The following is an 18961-nucleotide window of genomic DNA, read 5'->3' on the forward strand; positions in this document are numbered from 1 at the left end:
CCCAGAGTTTAACTCACAGTAAGAGCATTTATAATGAAATGTTGAAGTATGAGAGCAAGTAAAAATTCATAAACAACCACGGAAACTTAGGACCATGACAGCACAACGTTGACACTTCCACCTACAGTTTATCTCGTACTGCAATTATAAGTCTTAAAATAAAACAGCACTGTTAGTCACAGAAACTCTCCCGCTCTCCACACACAGGTTATATAGAAGGAAACAGAACACCAACACACTTTTGCAGAGTAATGGTACTTTATTGATTAGGAACAGCGGTTCTTAGTCATAATGAGATTAGACATTGAAATTATATATGTGTAAACAGAGATATTACAGTATTAATAATAACTCAATGCTGGCAAGATATAATGCATAAATAAGTATGTATAATGTATATATGCAGAAGTCTATTCAAATATAAAAGAGCGATGGCCAAGAAATCCTTTGGACTGGTTTGCCATTTTCAGTCTTTGTACTCTTCCAGATCTGTAAGACAGATTGGTTAATATGATTAGTATGATTAATATGAATGCTGCTGCTTTCTTTATTCAGACAAGTCAAATCTGACCATTAAGCTGTTTAGGGACATCGGAGACTATCCGGGCTCTGTTGAGATGGGCTCTACTGAGACTGATTCCTCTCTTTCTCTTTTTATTTCACACTTTTATTCAGCAGTCCTAGAGGTGGACCAGGTGGTCTGCGTTTTTGCAGCATGGAATTATTTTAAAGAAAATAAATAAAACTTGCAAAACAGAGAAAAAGAAGCAGATGGTTTTACAACACAACACTTAAAGCAATATTTCATGTCAGCATGGGAACTGGTAGCCAAGTTATCGAGGTCAGTTAAAATGGAATCGATCACCATTAAACATACTATAATATGGTAATTAAACAGTATCAGGCCAAAAGATAAAAGGGCACAATATTATGGACACATTAAAGATTGAGTATAATTTTATTGTAAAATGTTTTACAGTAAAAATGTAAAATTACATGTCATCAATTATTTATTTGCCTAGCCAATTTTACCCAAGTTGGGTTCTATCGTCTTGTACTATACTTTGTATTAAATTAGATCTGGTCATCCCTACTACTTATCAAGACTGGACAAGGAGAGTACGTACACAAAAAGAGAGATTAAAATGTTTGTCATGATTTAGGATGAGAATAAACAAAATCTTGCACGGATATTTACTGACAGTTATGGAAAATTTGAATAATAAATGGTGATCACATCAGGCTTAATATTTAGAGACTCAATTTCAGGCTTTATGGTTGATGCTCCTGAAAACACACGTTTCAGATGAAGTCTAGTTCAGGCTCTACTGTGGTGGCTGCAGGTATAAATACCTTTTTGTCTCCTTTGGATCCAGCGGGCAGTGGGGTCAGAGCAGAATTTTTCCGTATTTGAGTAAAATCTACAAATGATAGACACAAATTAGGAATGTGGTCTTGAGAATGTTTCGAAAAATGATAAAAGATGCAAAATTAATATGAATAATAAATTTACATGACTGCTTCAACACAAGGTGCCAGTGCATTCTGGTGCTTGTATCCAATGAGCGAAATGTTACGCGGGATAGGCATTTTGGACACCTGCTCACAGCAAACCAGGCCGACTCTAGTAGGCCGACGAACTGAGAGAGACACAGAGAGACACAGAGAGACACAGAGAGACACAGAGAGACACAGAGAGACACAGAGAGATACAGAGAGACACAGAGAGACACAGAGAGACACACCAAATGAATAACTGCAAACATGAAAGTTTAACATAAGCAAAGGCAAAAGGTGGGTATGCAAAAAACACAGTTCACTGATCCTCGATACAATATCGCAGTCAACTTTTATGTTGTAAACAAGCCACCAGCATGATTTAAATGATTCATATTTCAACTTTTGACTCAACAGTTTCAACAGTTTGAGCGTATTCATGAAAGAAGCAGGTGCAGCACCACCATACATGGTAATAAGATCCTTCATGCAAGCGAGCTGAAGTTAAGCATGAAGCTCGTACTCACATCGCTCTTTCATGTAGGCACAAAATATCTAGCATTGCTGTTTTGCTTCATTATAAGTGAAGCAGCACTGGATATAAAAAAAAAACACCTTCATTAAATGACATACACCATCGTTTGAATTCCTAAGTACTAAAATTTTCAGTGCACACTTACAGCTACCAGATGCACCAGTTGCGCAGCCAAAAAGGACGAGCAGCACAGCCAAAGCACAAAGACTGCTATTCCAACGCATCATGGCTCTCGGTGGTGAGATCAGTAGCAACTTTGTGTTCAATCAGTCAATGACTGTTCATTTTGTGGGCGCTTCTCTTTTATTGCCGAGCCCAATCAAGTAGAAAATAGACGTGCGTCACAAACTTCACACCCCACTAGACAAGGCACTGCACTACGGCACTTTTCTGACCACATTGTAAAAAGATGGCTCGCACCTCGAGACCACATTAAGCCCCGGCAGTGCAGTCAGCAAAAAGGTAAACCGGCACACTTGCAGGATGGTAAATGATGAAGTTTGAAGGAAAAACGTGTGCATGATGTGCGGGAACATTGTGAACTTCTCTTAATGAGAAATGAGCAAGGGGGCTTTGTGATTACTTGCATTGCTTCAGCTGCTTTACAGACAAGTCCAGACAGAAGCGAAAACTCTGAGCACCTTTTTATTTTTTGAGGTTTTGATGGAGGTTTCACTTCGACTAGCATGCATTTAGATGCAGCTTGGCAAGTCTTGTGGCATTTCTTGTTTGGTATTCATTGTGAGACCCAAGATCATTTCTTGATTAAATGAGCATTTAACCTTTGGTAAACTTCACTGATGTTCTTATGGTTCCTTCATAAAATTTTTGACAAGAAAAATGTTGCGTAACCAATCTTGCCAAAGTAAATCTTTGTCCTACCACAGTGAAGATAGTTGACATGGCCAATGAAATGACTTGAAATGAAATGAAAAAAAAAAAAAATCTAAGATTATACCTTACAAACCATTTCTTATTTTACTGGAAATAAAGGTGTGTGTGTGTGTGTGTGTGTGTGTGTGTGTGTGTGTGTGTATATATATTTTGTTATTGATCTGCACATTTGTCACACCAGAATCTACAGTGTCATTGTAAAGAGCCCCTGCTGAAAAAATCTCTTCTAAGCTGGTTTGTGCTGGTCTGGAGCTGGTTTAACCAGCTCGCCAACATCCAAAACACAACCCATGCTGGTGACCAGCTGTTTTTTTTTCTAGTAGAGCATTTAGATGCAGTAACTTACAATAATTGAACTTGGACAATATCAGTGTTTAAAAGCTTTTAAATCACGTTTAGCCAAAACAAACCAAATACAGCGAAAACTAAAGCCATTTATTGCTTCATTTGATTTATGTGCTAAAATGTGGTTGTAGAGCTTTTAGGCCTTGAACGGTTGGAAGGCCATGTCCTCACTGCAGGGTTGTCAATAGGAATTTATTTGCAGTGGTGCTGAAACGTGTGAAGGGGGAGCTGTATCTGTGGTTGTTACAGTGGCAATATGTGAACACCTGAGCATTTGGGGAGCAGCAGTGTTATTTGATATCTGTATGACTGGCTTGTCAATTTGAATGCAACCAATTAGTTTGCTGATGCAATATGTTCTGTGCCCCGTTTGGCAAATTAAAAGCATTGCTTTGATATTACTTTGTTCATTTTATTGCTTGTCTGTCATTTTTAACTGCTCGTGCTGCATGAACGATATGATCATCCGAAAAGAGTCAGATGATTGAACAGGCAGATTACGTGCTGACATGCTGATATAAGAAGCAGAACAGCATGGTCTGTTGTTGAACCCTCACATAAATGCGCTCCCACCAGCAGTAAAACACCAATTTTCACCAATGTCTTCAGCCGATCACTAGAACTCTGCTCTTCTCCCACACGCTTGAAGACGTCCATCATTCCAGTCCCCCCAAAAAAGGACCTCACTAGACTAAATGACTACAGGCCAGCAGCCCTGACCTCTGTAGTGATGAAGATCTTTGTAGCCCACCTGAAGACCATTACAAACCCTCTGATGCATTCCCTGCAGTTTGCATACAACAGGTCTGTTGATGACGTGGTTAACTTGGCCCTGCACTTCATGCTACATCATGACAGTTGTGGACTTCAACACCATAGTGTCAGAGCTGTTATAGGACAGATTGTCCCAGCTGTCGGTCCCAGATCCCCCTGGACTGAAGCAGCGTGAGTCTGAAACCACCGTTCATTTGTTTAGTGTGCACCTGAGTACAGTTGGACTGTTTACACCTGTGGAAGTGGACCGAACTTGAAACAGTTCAGCAGGTCCACACCTACTCTGTTTGATGGCGTAGCGTACATTTCTGGGCATATAACAAGTTTGAATTTCTAACGGCTGAAGGAAACTGCTTATTAAATAATATTAGCATTGCGCTTTGTTCACAGTTTTCATTTGGCTTCATGAACTGAAGCGGAGACCGTGCCTGTACGCTACCAGCAAGTCAGCATTTAACCTTCGGTAAACTTCATTGAGGTCCCTTCATAAAATTTTTGACAAGAAAAATGTTGCAGAAGGAATAGTTAGTTTTTTTTCTATACACGTGTTTACCAGTCTTGCCAAAGTAAATCTTTGTCCTACCACAGTGAAGACAGTTGACATGACCAATGATTTCTAGCCAACATAGATACATTAGTTAACTATCAGGACACACATATATGGAAACTTAGGCTTGTGTCCTCGCTTCGTATAACCTGCACACCTTTGTAGGATAGGATGACATCTAATGGCTTGATTCTTAACGTGATCCTGGGTGGCCACTGAATCCAGCCAAGCTGTCAAATTGAAGTTCAGGTGCTAGCTAGTGTTACTTACCTAGCTCACTGGCCAGCTAGCAACACTGACAAGTTCACATGCTCTGGTTTCCTCACGCAGTCCAAAGACATGCAGTCAGGCCAGCTGGAGATGTGTAAGGTGTGTGTGTGTGTAAGAGAATGTGTGTGTCTCCCCTGTGATGGACTTGCGACCTGTGCAGGATGTTAGGTGAGCACTAGACAGATTCCAGCATCTCCAGTGACCCAGAGGGGTAAGTGGCTTAAATAATGATTTAAAAAAAAAAAATTATTATTATTATTATTATTATTATTATTATTATTATTATTATCAATCAAGTGAAAGAACAAGCCAACATTCATGGTAAAATAAGCCCAGCACTGAGTAAAAAAGACTCCAGAACTGCATCCTTCTAATGACCCACCACAGTGGTTAAAAACCCACCAGTTGAGTTCATAGAACGTGTGTTCTGTCCAGTATTTACCCAATGCTGGGTTGCCAAATAACCCAGGTTGGATTGTTTTCAGCCCAGCGTTTTTTAGAGGTGTGAACACTCGTACCCAGCTGCACACAAAACAAGTAAACCATAGCCTGCAAAAAATCACAGCTTTCTGTTGTTCAGTTCGCTGTTCAGTTCGCTGTTCAGTCGCTGTTCGGTCGCTGTTCAGTCGCTGTTCAGTTCTCTGTTCAGTTCTCTGCTGTCTGGAGCACTTTTTTTTGATAGTTTGAAGCAAACAAGTGAATTCAGTGTCCGTGCACGTCGGTGCTGCACTGTGTCGACCTATTAAACTTCTGACTCTTTACTGAGGCTCATTTCTTGCAGCACGAGCTGCTTCTAATAACGTCAGAAGAGCAACAACAAACCATTTTATTTTTTCACAGAACTTATTTTTGATAGGTTGGGCCAGACATCAGCGAGCTGTTTGGTTGAAGTCAAACTGCTGCGTATTAAACCGATCAAGCATAAAGAAGTAGAGATGGAGTGAGGGTTATTTTGATGTCTCTGATTGTGGTGCATGGCGACATTAATCGCTCACCCTGCCTCACTGTGTCAAATTGCGCTCAGAACTCAAAAGGTTTATTACGTTTCATGATGTTATCTAGAGCTTCTCTCAAAACCCATTAAAGTCCCAGGCTTAGTACCTACTACTGCTCATTATTCAGTAACTACAGGCACTTCAGTGCAAAGATGAGCTATCTTTAGCTGATAGAAGTGAGTAATAAAACTTTGGGCCCACTGGTGCCCCCAACCATATAAGGGGTTAATGCTCTGAAGATATACTATTGAAAACCTCATCAGGGAGCCACGGAGTGGAATCTAGTCTTTAGTGGTTAATGTGCTGTGATGTGCTGCCCCTGGAGTTCTGCTGAGCTTTATTTAGTCTAGTATTCCTGTCTACATTAGTTGTGTCCTCGAAGGTTTTTCCCCTTATTGAGCAAGAAAACAAGTACAGCTTTGCATGATGTTATTTCAGATTTGATTCATTTATTGTCCGTTTAATGGCAATTTTACAGTGTCATGGTTAAAATGAAACTTTTCAATTATAAATAATAACAACAAATTCTAATAAATACAATCTGCTTCAAAAGAAAACCTGCCCATAAATATGATAAATTAATAAATTAATTTAGTTTAGCATTAAAAAAAATGCCTTGTTAAACATTTTAAACATTCATATCAAATGTATAATTCTGCCGCTGCATTGTCAGTTGGAGTGCAGTCGTGGAGCAGTGGTGGTTGGTGTTTGGCTGGTCCTTCTTCTGAGACTTTAACTGCTCTCGGTTGAGCTCTGTGGCACTGAGAAAGTCAGACGAGGTGACACGGAGGTTGGAGACACTGTCGTCTTCTGTTGTCTTCTAAGAAAACGAGAACAGAAATTCAGGGTTTGATTGACGCAACATGAAAAGTGGTGTTCTTAAATTGTACAACACTTTCGAAAAAGCTCAAGCTTACACAAACTCTTCAATCTTCTTCCGCACCCAAGGCTGTCTCGGATCGATGCAGAAATGTCCCCTTTCTGTCTCGAAGCTGTCAAAAGCAAGTTTTTACAGTAATGAATACATAATTTTCTTAAAGATGCACATTTGTAGCTGTTGGTGTGCTCTGTATGCTCTCTGATTTGCAGAAGTGGTCCTTACATGACAGCTTTGACACATGGAGGGCTGCTCTTCTGTAACCTGAAAGATTTGAGGGGTTCCACCACCCTGGACCTCGAGATAGAGACACAGCAGGGACTGACTTTCTCAGCATCTAAATGAGCAAGAAACCAGAAACACATGAAGCCAGTGAAGAAAAAAGCACCACACAAATGAGAAATCTGTTGGAATGTTGCAGATCTCTCTTCATATGAAAGCTAAATTAACATTAACAGTTAACATTGGGCAACGTGAAGCGGGTATATCCACTCAGTATGGGTCCATTTCTGTTATCAGATTTTAATGTAGCAGCAAAAATGTTGGTCCACAACTATAAAACATCACAGCAATGGTTAATATATCTGTAAACAAGTGCAGTTTACCTGCTGAGGTCCAGATGGTAAAAGCGACGATTGCTACGGCGGCCAGGCTCCTCATCACAGCTACACTGGTCTTCATTTTCTCGCCTGATCTCCGTCTCGTCAGAAGAAGTGACTGATTACTGAGGGCGAAGCTGTCGTCTTAAGTAGCGACGAAAGAGGAACTGAGAAAAGTGAAGATGTGTTCCGTGATGTCCTAATGGAGTATTTCTGTCAGAGGTCCGGCCCTTTTTTCTGCCCAGTCACAATAAATGGCTCTGCCGGGCAGTTTCTAGTTTCGCAGGGGATGTGACCTCATTGTTCATGACCATCGGAAACGTGACTTAAACAGACCATTTCAAGCGTCTTTCATAGATGGAAAATTCTGTAAGAACCTAGTTCTGCCCACCTGTCTACACTGCCTAATCCAACACTTGCGTATTCGGAGTGCCTTGGTCAAAAGGAATGTGAATATGTTGACAAAGGCCAAAAAGTATGTGGACATTTAACCACTGGTAAACTTTACTGAAGTTCTAAATAACTATTTCATGAAATAAATAAATTAAGAGACCCTTATTAGTCCCACAACGGGGAAATTTCACCTCCGCATTTAACCCATCCGTGAAACGAAACACCTCATACACACTAGTGAGCGCACGCACACTAGGGGGCAGTGAACACACTTGCCTGGAGCGGTAGGCAGCCCAATCCGCAGCGCCTGGGGAGCAGTTGGGGGTTAGGCGTCTTGCTCAAGGACACCTCAGTTATGTGTTGGCGGCTCTGGAGATCGAACCGGCGACCTTCTGGTCACGAGGCTGGTTCCCTGACCTCCAGCCCATGACTGCCCTGAACAAGTTCGATGGCGTAAGTTTGAATTTCTCACGGCTGAAGGAAACTGCTTATTATTTTTTTAAAAAACTTTTTATTAGGAGGAAGTGAAACTAAGCCCAATACAACATCACGTTTACATACAGAATACCTTCACAACTTTCCCCATTTTTCCACCACACATCAACCAGGTTTTATAATAGAACACACACAAAAACAAAAATGTACCCCCCCACCCCCTCAAATGTCCCATCCCAGCTCACCACACCCAACACGCACACTGCGAATAGCGATAGCTACAGAAAGGCCACGACACTTGTATGGAAGCACACAATTAACCAGGTAATACTTTTAGGTTGGAAAAATATGATATAAAGGGCTGCCATTTCTGGAAAAATGTATCTGTACACCCTCTTTGTACCTTATTTTCTCTAATTTTAAAAAAAGCATGACGTCCCTCAGCCAGCAAGAAATAGAAGGGGGCTTGGTAGATTTCCATAGTAACAATAAGCAGCGTCTTGCCAATAAGGATGTAAAAGCTATAATGCTGCTTTGCATAGTGCCAAGTGCGAGAGAGCGGTCTGAAACCCCAAATATAGCAATTAGTGCACAAGGTTGTACCTGAACTCCAAGAACAGTGGACATTATAGTAAAATAACCCGTCCAAAAACCTTTTAGTGCAGGACAAAGAAAAAACATGTGGCTAAGGTCACAGGGGGAACCATAGCATCTATCACACACATCTTTCACTTCTGGATACAATTTAGAAAGCCTAGATTTAGAGAAGTGTGCCCTGTATAAAACCTTAAACTGAATTAATCCAAGTCGCGCACAAGAGGTAGTAGAGCGTATACCATCCACGGCCTGTTCCCAAATGCCTTCTTCCATTTGAATTCCTAGTTCCTCCTCCCATTTACCCTTCAATTTTAGATCAGAGTGATCACTAATAGACATAATGAGATTATACAATTTCGAGATAACTCCTCTATGATGAGGAACCATTGAAAGCATGGTTTCACAACACTGTACTAGAGGTAATGAAGGAAAACTAGGAAGACATTTAGCCACAAAATTGCGAACTTGAAAATAGCGGAATAGATGAGTGCCAGGAAGGCCATGTCGGGAGGACAAATTAGCAAAACTGACAAAGACACCGTCTACATACAAGTGTTTACATTGCGTAATACCTTTATCAGCCCATAGTGAAAAAGCAGAATCCAAAATTGATGGAGGAAACAAATGATTATTATGTAAAGGACTCAGAGAGGAAGCCGAATTCAATTTAAAATGTCGCCTGAATTGATACCAAATTTTTAGTGTGTTAAGAACCACCTGATTATCTGTGTACAGAGAAGGCTTTGTGGGCAAAGAGGAATAAAGTAGAGCAGATAGAGAAGAACCTTTACACGATGAACTTTCTATTTTACACCAAGAGGATCCAGGAGACACTAGCCAGTAACAAAGCTTATGAATATGAGCAGACCAATAATAAACTTGAAAATTAGGTAATGCAAGTCCTCCGCTAAGTCTACTTCTCTGCAGCATAGTTTTACGGAGCCTAGGTGGTTTCCCTCCCCAAATAAAGGAACAAATAATCTGATCTAATGAATCAAAGAAATGTTTTGGTAAAAAGAGAGGAATTGACTGGAATAAAAACAGAAATTTTGGTAAAATGTTCATTTTAATAACATTAATCCTACCAATTAATGACAGGGGAAGGTTACCCCATCTTTGAATATCAGACGTAACCCTCGAAATAAGAGGAGTAAAATTAGCAGCTGCAAGACCAGATAATGAACGAGTCACATTGATACCTAGATATTTAAACCCAGAATGACTTAATTTAAAAGGCAAATCCAACTGTTGAAGATGACAGGCTGCAACATTAATAGGAAAACACTCACTTTTCACCAAATTTAATTTATAACCTGAGAAAGTGCCAAAATTCTCCAGAATACTTAAAACAGCAGGGACAGAAAATGTAGGATTAGTTAGATACAGTAACAAATATAACGATAATTTATGTTCAGTATCATTACGGACGATTCCTTTGAATAAGGAGGAAGATTTCAGTGCGATAGATAGATGCTCAATTGCGATGGCAAAAAGAAGAGGTGACAGTGGGCAACCTTGGCGAGTTCCACAACCAAGATTAAAATAATCCGAATATCATTATATCACAGAATATCACTAACATCATTAGTGTGGACACTGGCTTTAGGGGAAGAATAAAGAAGGCGGATCCAAGAAATAAACTTATCACCAAAGCCAAATTTCCTCAAAACAGCAAACAAGTACTCCCACTCGACCCTGTCAAATGCCTTTTCCGCATCCAAAGAAATTACAATTTCAGGAAGTACATCTAATTGCTTTGAGTAAATTATATTAAAAAGTGTACGAATATTAAAAAACAATTGATGCCCCTTTATGAAACCATTTTGATCCTCAGATATAATACGAGGGAGCACATTCTCCAAACGGGATGCAAGTATTTTAGCCAATACCTTTACATCAGCATTAAGCAGAGATAGTGGTCTATATGAACCACAGGAGGCTGGATCCTTGTCCTGTTTGAGGAGAAGTGCAACGGTGGCCTGTGTCAGAATTGGTGGTAGTGAACCGCCTTCCAAGGATTCGTTGAACACAGATAGAAGTAATGGAGCCAAAGCACCAGCGAATGTCTTAAAAACTCAATTGGAAAGCCATCGGGGCCGGGGGCTTTGTTAGATTGCATCGCTTTAATTACATTCAGTACTTCCTCAAGAGAAAGTGGAGAATCCAATTGCTTAGCGATATCAACATCAACCACTGGGATTGAAAGACCATCAAGAAAGTTGTCCATTCTAGTGCTATCTATAGGAAATTCTGATTTATATAATGAGGAGTAATAAGATTTAAAGGTAGCATTAATCTCCGAGGGGGGTGTAGTAATGACGTTATGAGCGTTTCTGATACTGGGTATCAAACGTGAATCGGCCTGGCGCTTCAGCTGATGCGCCAGTAAACGACTTGCTTTGTCACCATGTTCATAATATGCACAATAATAAGCGTTCTGCCTCTTTAGTGGTAATACGGTCAAACTCCGCCTGAGAGTCAATACGCTGTTTAAGTAATTCTGGAGAAGGATTCAACGCATACAAGTGATCAAGATTCCTGATAACAGATGTAAGTTTGTTAATTCTAGCATTATTGTTTTTGTTAGTAAAAGCAGAGTAAGATATGATTTGACCTCTTAGGTAGCATTTAAGTGTCTCCCAATGCAGTGAGTATGAAACAGATTCAGTTTGATTAAAAGCCAAGAAGTCATTAACAGTATTTGAAATAAAATTGCAAAATTGCCTTTCTGCTAACAGAAGAGGGTTAAATCTCCAAAGTGATGGGTTACATTTGGCAGTAGAAATTTGAATATCCAATAATAATGGTGAATGATCTGAAATTACAATACCTAAATAGTCAATAGAGTTCACACAAGAGTTAAGTGCACTGTCAATTAAAAAATAGTCAATTCTAGAAAATGAGTGGTGCACCGGAGAAAAAAGAGAAAACTTTTTATTAGAGGGGTTACGAGATCTCCATGGATCCACAAGTCCATTTTGTTCCATAAAATCTATGAATGATCTAGACATAGCAGATTGAGTTAGATTAAGAGGATTGGAACGATCTAAGGTAGGATTGAAAACACAATTTAGATCCCCTCCGAGAATTAACAGATGTGTACTTAAACAGGGGATATTACTTAATAACTTATTAACAAATTCAACATCATCAAAATTTGGAGCATAGACATTTACCAACAAAACCTTCGTCTGCATGACAGTACCAGCAACTATGAGGTATCGGCCATCTCTATCTGCAATAATATTGGTGGCAGGAAACTGACATTTTTTACTAATTAATATGGCAACGCCCCTAGACTTATTAAAATTTGAATGGAAGACCTGACTTACCCAAGGACAATATAACCTGTGTTGATCTTTAGTGCGAAGGTGAGTCTCCTGTAAAAAAACTACATCAGAAGTTTGTCTTTTTAAATGTGCAAGGACCCTGGATCGTTTAACAGGATTACCCATACCTCTAACATTCCAACTAATAAATCTGAGATGTGTGTCTGACCCAGCTACGCTGGGACCACTATCGCCATCAACCATTTAAATAAATAAGACAACAAAAACTCAAATGGTGCGGTGAGCAGAGATGGAACGCCCTCCCCCCAAAATACCCCCAAACACAAACACACCCAAAGTCTCCATAAACCCAAAAAAGAGAAAAAATATATAAAACAAACAAAACAAAGGAGACAGCAGTGTTTCCCACAGTAACGAAACGCTGTTCACACTAGTGTGAAGCAACACGGGGACTACGCAGAAAAAGAAGTGAAAAAGAGATAAAAGAAGAGAGAGAGAGAGAAAAAGGGACATTCCCACCGATTTTACCACAATACAACATTATGCACTAAAAACGAGTCAATAATGTATTACATTAAAATAAAACCCCTATTTTCAAACCAAGAGATGAACACTTTAACAAGAGAAAATATGTTATACAAAAAGAAACAACAGTGTAAAAAATCAATAAAATAAACTAATACCTGTATAACCACAATAACACAGTTAACATCAGTGTATCAAAAGGACAGTATAACTTTAACCTCAGAAAAGGTTGGAGTTCACCTAGCGGTCAAAGTTTTAATATACTTGTTGGCTTCTTCCGCTGAAACAAAATCCTTTTCAGTACCGTTATGTGAAATTTGGAGCCGCGCTGGATAAATTAGACCAAACCGAACACCGTCAATGTCCCGAAGTTTCCGTCTGACATCATTAAAAGCAGCCCGAGCCACCTTAGCAGTGTAGTCAGGAAAGACCGAGATAGTTAAATCTCCAACTTTAATTTGTCGGAGCTCTCTGGCGCGGCACAAAATGTCCACACAATCACTGTGATAGTGGAACCTACACACGATGGCTCGTGGACGATCACCTGGCTTGGGTTTGGGTTGGAGGGTTGGAGTTTATTTACCTGTGCGGCGAGAGACTTTATAGACGCCTTCATCTCTGAGACGTCATCGGAGCACACGGTGAGCGCGCGCTCCATCTCTCCGACTGTGTTTTTAATGTCAGACACAGTGGCGTCGATAGCAGCTTTATCAGAAGCTAACTGTGTCTTTACCGCGTTCAGGTCCGACTTTATAGAGGACAGGACATCTCCGAGTGTTTCCTGGAGCTCCCTTTTAAAAATCTCCGCGATGTCTTTCCTCAGTGAAGCCAGCAGCTCTAATTTGAGAGTAGCGATGTCAGGGCTGGTGTGTGCTGAGGAGACTACAGCAGATACCGCTGGCTTGCTTGAGGTCGCGGTCAGAGATTGTGCAGTAGGCCGCAATCGAGTCTGAACAGTACTGTGAGTTTTAATATCTTTTGCAGCCATGTCAGACACTGAAAGTTAGGCTTTCCAACAAAAGAAACACAATAAACTTCATGGGGGTAAAATAAAGCAGAAGAAACGAACTCGAATGTGCAGTTAAATCATAAATATTTACGAAATCGGCAGGAGCGACCAAAACTGTGTCTTACTCCATAGATGCTCGATAGCGCCCCCCCTAAACTCTATTATTTCCGGAAACTGCTTATTAAATAATATTAACATTGCGCTTTGTTCACAGTTTTCATTTGGCTTCATGAACTGAAGCGGAGACCCTGCCTGTACGCTACCACCAAGTCAGTATTTAACCTTCGGTAAACTTCACTGAGGTTCCTTCATAAAATTTTTGTTGCAGCAGGAATGTTTTTTTTTTTTTTTTTAATAGTTTCTATACACGTGTTTACCAATCTTGCCAAAGCAAATCTTTGTCCTACCACAGTGAAGACAGTTGACATGACCAATGATTTCTAGCTAACGTAGATACATTAGTTAACTATCAGGACACACATATATGGAAACTTAGGCTTGTGTCCTCGCTTCCTATAACCTGCACACCTTTGTAGGATAGGATGACATCTAATGGCTTGATTCTTAACATGATCCTGGGTGGCCACTGAATCCAGCCAAGCTGTCAAATTTAAGTTCAGGTGCTAGCTAGTGTTACTTACCTAGCTCACTGGCCAGCTAGCAACACTGACAAGTTCACATGCTGTTCACAAGACATGCAGTCAGGCCAGCTGGAGATGTGTAAGGTGTGTGTGTGTGTAAGAGAATGTGTGTCTCCCCTGTGATGGACTTGCGACCTGTGCAGGATGTTTCCTGCCTTCCGTTAGGTGAGCACTAGCAGACTCCAGCATCTCCAGTGACCCAGAGGGGTAAGTGGCTTAAATAATGATTTAAAAAAAAAAGTATTATTATTATTGTTATTATTGTTATTATTATTATTATTATTATTAATCAAGTGAAAGAACAAGCCAAAATTCATGGTAAAATAAGCCCAGCACTGAGTAAAAAAGACTCCAGAACTGTATCCTTCTAATGACCCACCACAGTGGTTAAATTGTGGTTAAAAAGTGGTTAAAGTGGCAGCTTTCTGCTGTTCAGTTCGCTGTTCAGTTCGCTGTTCAGTTCGCTGTTCAGTTCTCTGCTGTCTGGAGCACTTTTTTTTGATAGTTTGAAGCAAACAAGTGAATTCAGTGTCCGTGCACGTCGGTGCTGCACTGTGTCGACCTATTAAACTTCTGACTCTTTACTGAGGCTCATTTCTTGCAGCACGAGCTGCTTCTAATAACGTCAGAAGAGCAACAACAAACCATTTTATTTTTTCACAGAACTTATTTTTGATAGGTTGGGCCAGACATCAGCGAGCTGTTTGGTTGAAGTCAAACTGCTGCGTATTAAACCGATCAAGCATAAAGAAGTAGAGATGGAGTGAGGGTTATTTTGATGTCTCTGATTGTGGTGCATGGCGACATTAATCGCTCACCCTGCCTCACTGTGTCAAATTGCGCTCAGAACTCAAAAGGTTTATTACGTTTCATGATGTTATCTAGAGCTTCTCTCATAACCCATTAAAGTCCCAGGCTTAGTACCTACTACTGCTCATTATTCAGTAACTACAGGCACTTCAGTGCAAAGATGAGCTATCTTTAGCTGATAGAAGTGAGTAATAAAACTTTGGGCCCACTGGTGCCCCCAACCATATAAGGGGTTAATGCTCTGAAGATATACTATTGAAAACCTCATCAGGGAGCCACGGAGTGGAATCTAGTCTTTAGTGGTTAATGTGCTGTGATGTGCTGCCCCTGGAGTTCTGCTGAGCTTTATTTAGTCTAGTATTCCTGTCTACATTAGTTGTGTCCTCGAAGGTTTTTCCCCTTATTGAGCAAGAAAACAAGTACAGCTTTGCATGATGTTATTTCAGATTTGATTCATTTATTGTCCGTTTAATGGCAATTTTACAGTGTCATGGTTAAAATGAAACTTTTCAATTAGAAATAATGTCTTCAAATAAACTCCGCAACAAATTCTAATAAATACAATCTGACTTTAACTGCTCTCGGTTGAGCTCTGTGGCACTGAGAAAGTCAGACGAGGTGACACGGAGGTTGGAGACACTGTCGTCTTCTGTTGTCTTCTAAAATGAGAAAAAAAGAGAAACCATATAAAATCAGGTTCTAGCAGGTGCGGCATGAAAAGGTGGAGTCTGTGAACTTTACAGCACCTTTAAGATAGAACTTACCTAAACTCTTCAATCTTCTTCCGCACCCAAGGCTGTCTCGGATCGATGCAGAATTGTCCCTTTTCTGTCTCGAAGCTGTCAAAAGCAAGTTTTTACAGTAATGAATGTGTAACTATCTTTCTTAAAGATGCACATTTGTAGCTGTTGGTGTGCTCTGTATGCTCTCTGATTTGCAGACGTGGTCCTTACATGACAGCTTTGACACATGGAGGGCTGCTCTTCTGTAACCTGAAAGATTTGAGGGGTTCCACCACCCTGGACCTCGAGATAGACACACAGCAGGGACTGACTTTCTCAGCATCTAAATGAGCAAGAAACCAGAAACACATGAAGCCAGTGAATAAAAAGCACAACACAAATGAGAAATCTGTTGGAATGTTGTAGGATATCCCTCTTTATAGGAAAAGCAAAATTAACCTCTTAACTGTCCAGAGCCCGCCGCTGCCCCAATGTTTTATCATACACTGCTGTAATGTAAGAACAGCTCAACCAGTTGGAATTGAAGTCCCTGTAGTTACTGAACAATAAGTTGTAGTATGTAATAAGCCTGAGATTTGAAGGGGTACACATTAACATTTAACATTAGGCAAATGCCTCTCTCTCACTTTCTCTCTCACTTTCCCTTTCAGTTCATCTGTGGGCTCAGCATGTTCTGGTCACTAATATCAGTACTGATCTGAGACATAAGGCTTGAAATTGGGTCTCTGTCGATAAAGCCTGACCTGAACACCGTTAAGTATTAAATTCAGCAACTGTAAGTCTGTGGTCTCAGATTTTGTTGTTCATTATTTACAAATGACAAAAACCGTGTCCTTCTTTTCAGAAGGATCACAGCTGTGAATCCAAGTGCCTCTAATGTAGAGTTTTGTTTAGTGTATCTTGCCTATATATGCAGAAGTGATTTCCAGATCATTGTGAGGTGAAACAGAAGTTGGAGACACTGTCGTCTTCTGTTGTCGTCTGAAATTAAAAAAAAAGAGAAACCATATAAAATCAGGTTCTGACAGGCGCAGCATGAAAAGGTGGAGTCTGTGAACTTTACAGCACTTTTGAGTTATAACTTACACAAACTCTTCAATCTTCTTCCGCACCCAAGGCTGTCTCGGATCGATGCAGTAATGTCCCCTTTCTGTCTCGAAGCTGTCAAAAGCAAGTTTTTACAGTAATGAATACATAATTTTCTTAAAGATGCACATTTGTAGCTGTTGGTGTGCTCTGTATGCTCTCTGATTTGCAGAAGTGGTCCTTACATGACAGCTTTGACACATGGAGGGCTGCTCTTCTGTAACCTGAAAGATTTGAGGGGTTCCACCACCCTGGACCTCAAGACTGAGACACAGCAGGGACTGACTTTCTCAGCACCTAAATGAGCAAGAAACCAGAAACACATGAAGCCAGTGAAGAAAAGCACAACACAAATGAGAAATCTGTTGGAATGTTGCAGATCTCTCTTCATATGAAAGCTAAATTAACATTAACAGTTAACATTGGGCAACGTGAAGCGGGTATATCCACTCAGTATGGGTCCATTTCTGTTATCAGATTTTAATGTAGCAGCAAAAATGTTGGTCCACAACTATAAAACATCACAGCAATGGTTAATATATCTGTAAACAAGTGCAGTTTACCTGCTGAGGTCCAGATGGTAAAAGCGACGATTGCTACGGCGGCCAGGCTCCTCATCACAGCTACACTGGTCTTCATTTTCTCGCCTGATCTCCGTCTCGTCAGAAGAAGTGACTGATTACTGAGGGCGAAGCTGTCGTCTTAAGTAGCGGCGAAAGAGGAACTGAGAAAAGTGAAGATGAGTTCCGTGATGTCCTGATGGAGTATTTCTGTCAGAGGTCCGGCCCTTTTTTATGCCCAGTCAACATAAATCGCTCTGCCGGGCAGTTTCTAGTTTGGCAGGGGATGTGACCTCATTGTTCATGACCATCGGAAACGTGACTTAAACAGACTATTTCAAGTGTCTTTCATAGATGGAAAATTCTGTAAGAACCTAGTTCTGCCCACCTGACTACACTGCCTAATCTACAACTGTATATAATACGTTAAGGTGTGCCCCGGTGAATCACTCAGTGCGAGACAGTGGAGTCGTCCATGCTTTGACTGTTACTGTAGTTTTTCCTCAACAGTCATTTTCATTTCATTTAACGGCCCCCAGTGTTACAGAAACATACAGTTCGATACTGTTTCACTATGCAGCTGTAATTTAAAGTATAATACTGTATAATGCTGCTAATGTTAACTGTATCTGTGTTTATTTTATATCCACGAGTGTCTGTTTTGTTCACCCAGTGTTACAACCGTGAACACAGTTTCCTTGGCCTTTCTAATCATATGAGTTAAAAACATGAAACAAAAACAGTTTGAGTAGCTTCATCCTGCAAAACATTTATTTTAGTATAAATAAAGTTTTGATTGTTCTTGCAATCAGTCTGCACGTCAGAAATGGCAGTGTCAATAAAGGGAAATCTGTTTCTAAGCTGGTTTATGCTGGTCTGGAGCAGGTTTAACCAGCACCCCAACATCCAAAACACAACTCATACTGGTTTTTCGGGTCTCTGCAGGTTTTTCTAGTAGGACGTTTAGATGCATTAACTTACAATTACTTTCAAATTAACTTACAATTGACCTTGCCGGACATCACTAGTGTAAAAACCAACGTTCAGAAATGTGTAAACCATGTTTAACCAACACAAACCAAATAAAGGAAAAACTACAATCACTTATTGGTTCGTGAATATCTGCTAAATGTGGTTGTAGAGCTTTTAGGCCTGCAGAGCTGGCAGGAAGGTCATGCCTTCACTGCAGGGGCGGCACTAGGAATTTATTTGCAGTGGTGGTGAAACATGAAGGGGGTGCTGTATCTGTGGTTGCTGTGGTGGAACACTGGGCGTCTTGGAGCGACGCTGGTGTTTATGGCTGATTTGTCAATTTGAACGCTGATGCAATATGTTCCACTACCCATCTGCCAAATTAAAAGCATCGCTTCACTGTCATCTTATTCATTTTATTTCTTGTGCTACATGAATGATCTGCGCATGTGAAGGGTGAGATGATGAAGCAGGCAGATCATGTGCTGACGTGCTGCTATCAGAAGCAGGAAAGCGCGCTCTGATGTTGAATTGCAGGTTGACAGCCCTTTGACTTTTTCTTTCCTT

The 18961-nt window shown here is 40.4% G+C and overlaps 3 protein-coding genes across 4 annotated transcripts; all 3 read right to left on the reverse strand.

Moving 5' to 3' along the window:
* Window positions 1-236: 236 nt before the first annotated feature.
* ccl34b.4 (chemokine (C-C motif) ligand 34b, duplicate 4) lies at window positions 237-2329 on the reverse strand. Its single transcript, XM_037534240.1, has 4 exons — window positions 2178-2329; window positions 1514-1640; window positions 1354-1421; window positions 237-489 (listed from the first exon to the last, which is right to left on the reverse strand). The coding sequence occupies exons 1-4, from the start codon at window positions 2257-2259 to the stop codon at window positions 467-469; spliced, it is 300 nt and encodes a 99-aa protein (XP_037390137.1). The 5' UTR covers window positions 2260-2329; the 3' UTR covers window positions 237-466.
* Window positions 2330-6529: 4200 nt separating this feature from the next.
* LOC108417684 lies at window positions 6530-17563 on the reverse strand. Of its 2 annotated transcripts, XM_037534236.1 has the most exons (8): window positions 17426-17563; window positions 17048-17159; window positions 16863-16937; window positions 16681-16757; window positions 15987-16098; window positions 15798-15872; window positions 15609-15692; window positions 6530-6593 (listed from the first exon to the last, which is right to left on the reverse strand). In XM_037534236.1, exons 1-8 carry the CDS (start codon window positions 17499-17501, stop codon window positions 6590-6592), a joined length of 615 nt encoding a protein of 204 aa, XP_037390133.1. In that variant the 5' UTR covers window positions 17502-17563; the 3' UTR covers window positions 6530-6589. The 2 variants fall into 2 exon arrangements, with proteins under 2 accessions (XP_037390133.1, XP_037390134.1); XM_037534237.1 differs by lacking the exon at window positions 6530-6593 and having other exon boundaries at window positions 15466-15692.
* Window positions 6543-7467, reverse strand: LOC108434944 (C-C motif chemokine 24-like). Its single transcript, XM_037534238.1, has 4 exons — window positions 7340-7467; window positions 6960-7071; window positions 6775-6849; window positions 6543-6677 (listed from the first exon to the last, which is right to left on the reverse strand). The coding sequence occupies exons 1-4, from the start codon at window positions 7413-7415 to the stop codon at window positions 6590-6592; spliced, it is 351 nt and encodes a 116-aa protein (XP_037390135.1). The 5' UTR covers window positions 7416-7467; the 3' UTR covers window positions 6543-6589.
* Window positions 17564-18961: the final 1398 nt, after the last annotated feature.

Source organism: Pygocentrus nattereri, chromosome 24, assembly GCF_015220715.1.
Source record: "Pygocentrus nattereri isolate fPygNat1 chromosome 24, fPygNat1.pri, whole genome shotgun sequence".
NCBI classification, from domain to species: domain Eukaryota; kingdom Metazoa; phylum Chordata; class Actinopteri; order Characiformes; family Serrasalmidae; genus Pygocentrus; species Pygocentrus nattereri.

Excerpts from the sequence above, each read along its gene's own strand:
- ccl34b.4 (XM_037534240.1), bottom strand. The coding sequence starts at position 2,259 with ATGATGCGTTGGAATAGCAGTCTTTGTGCTTTGGCTGTGCTGCTCGTC. Across the intron at positions 1,422-1,513 it reads CCTTGTGTTGAAGCAGTCAT|ATTTTACTCAAATACGGAAA; the intron begins GTAAATTTATTA and ends TATCATTTGTAG. Across the intron at positions 490-1,353 it reads GATCCAAAGGAGACAAAAAG|ATCTGGAAGAGTACAAAGAC; the intron begins GTATTTATACCT and ends TCTGTCTTACAG.
- LOC108434944 (XM_037534238.1), bottom strand. The coding sequence starts at position 7,415 with ATGAAGACCAGTGTAGCTGTGATGAGGAGCCTGGCCGCCGTAGCAATC. Across the intron at positions 6,850-6,959 it reads CCATGTGTCAAAGCTGTCAT|CTTCGAGACAGAAAGGGGAC; the intron begins GTAAGGACCACT and ends TGCTTTTGACAG. Across the intron at positions 6,678-6,774 it reads AAGAAGATTGAAGAGTTTGT|AAGACAACAGAAGACGACAG; the intron begins GTAAGCTTGAGC and ends TCGTTTTCTTAG.
- LOC108417684 (XM_037534236.1), bottom strand. The coding sequence starts at position 17,501 with ATGAAGACCAGTGTAGCTGTGATGAGGAGCCTGGCCGCCGTAGCAATC. Across the intron at positions 16,938-17,047 it reads CCATGTGTCAAAGCTGTCAT|CTTCGAGACAGAAAGGGGAC; the intron begins GTAAGGACCACT and ends TGCTTTTGACAG. Across the intron at positions 16,758-16,862 it reads AAGAAGATTGAAGAGTTTGT|ACGACAACAGAAGACGACAG; the intron begins GTAAGTTATAAC and ends TTTTAATTTCAG.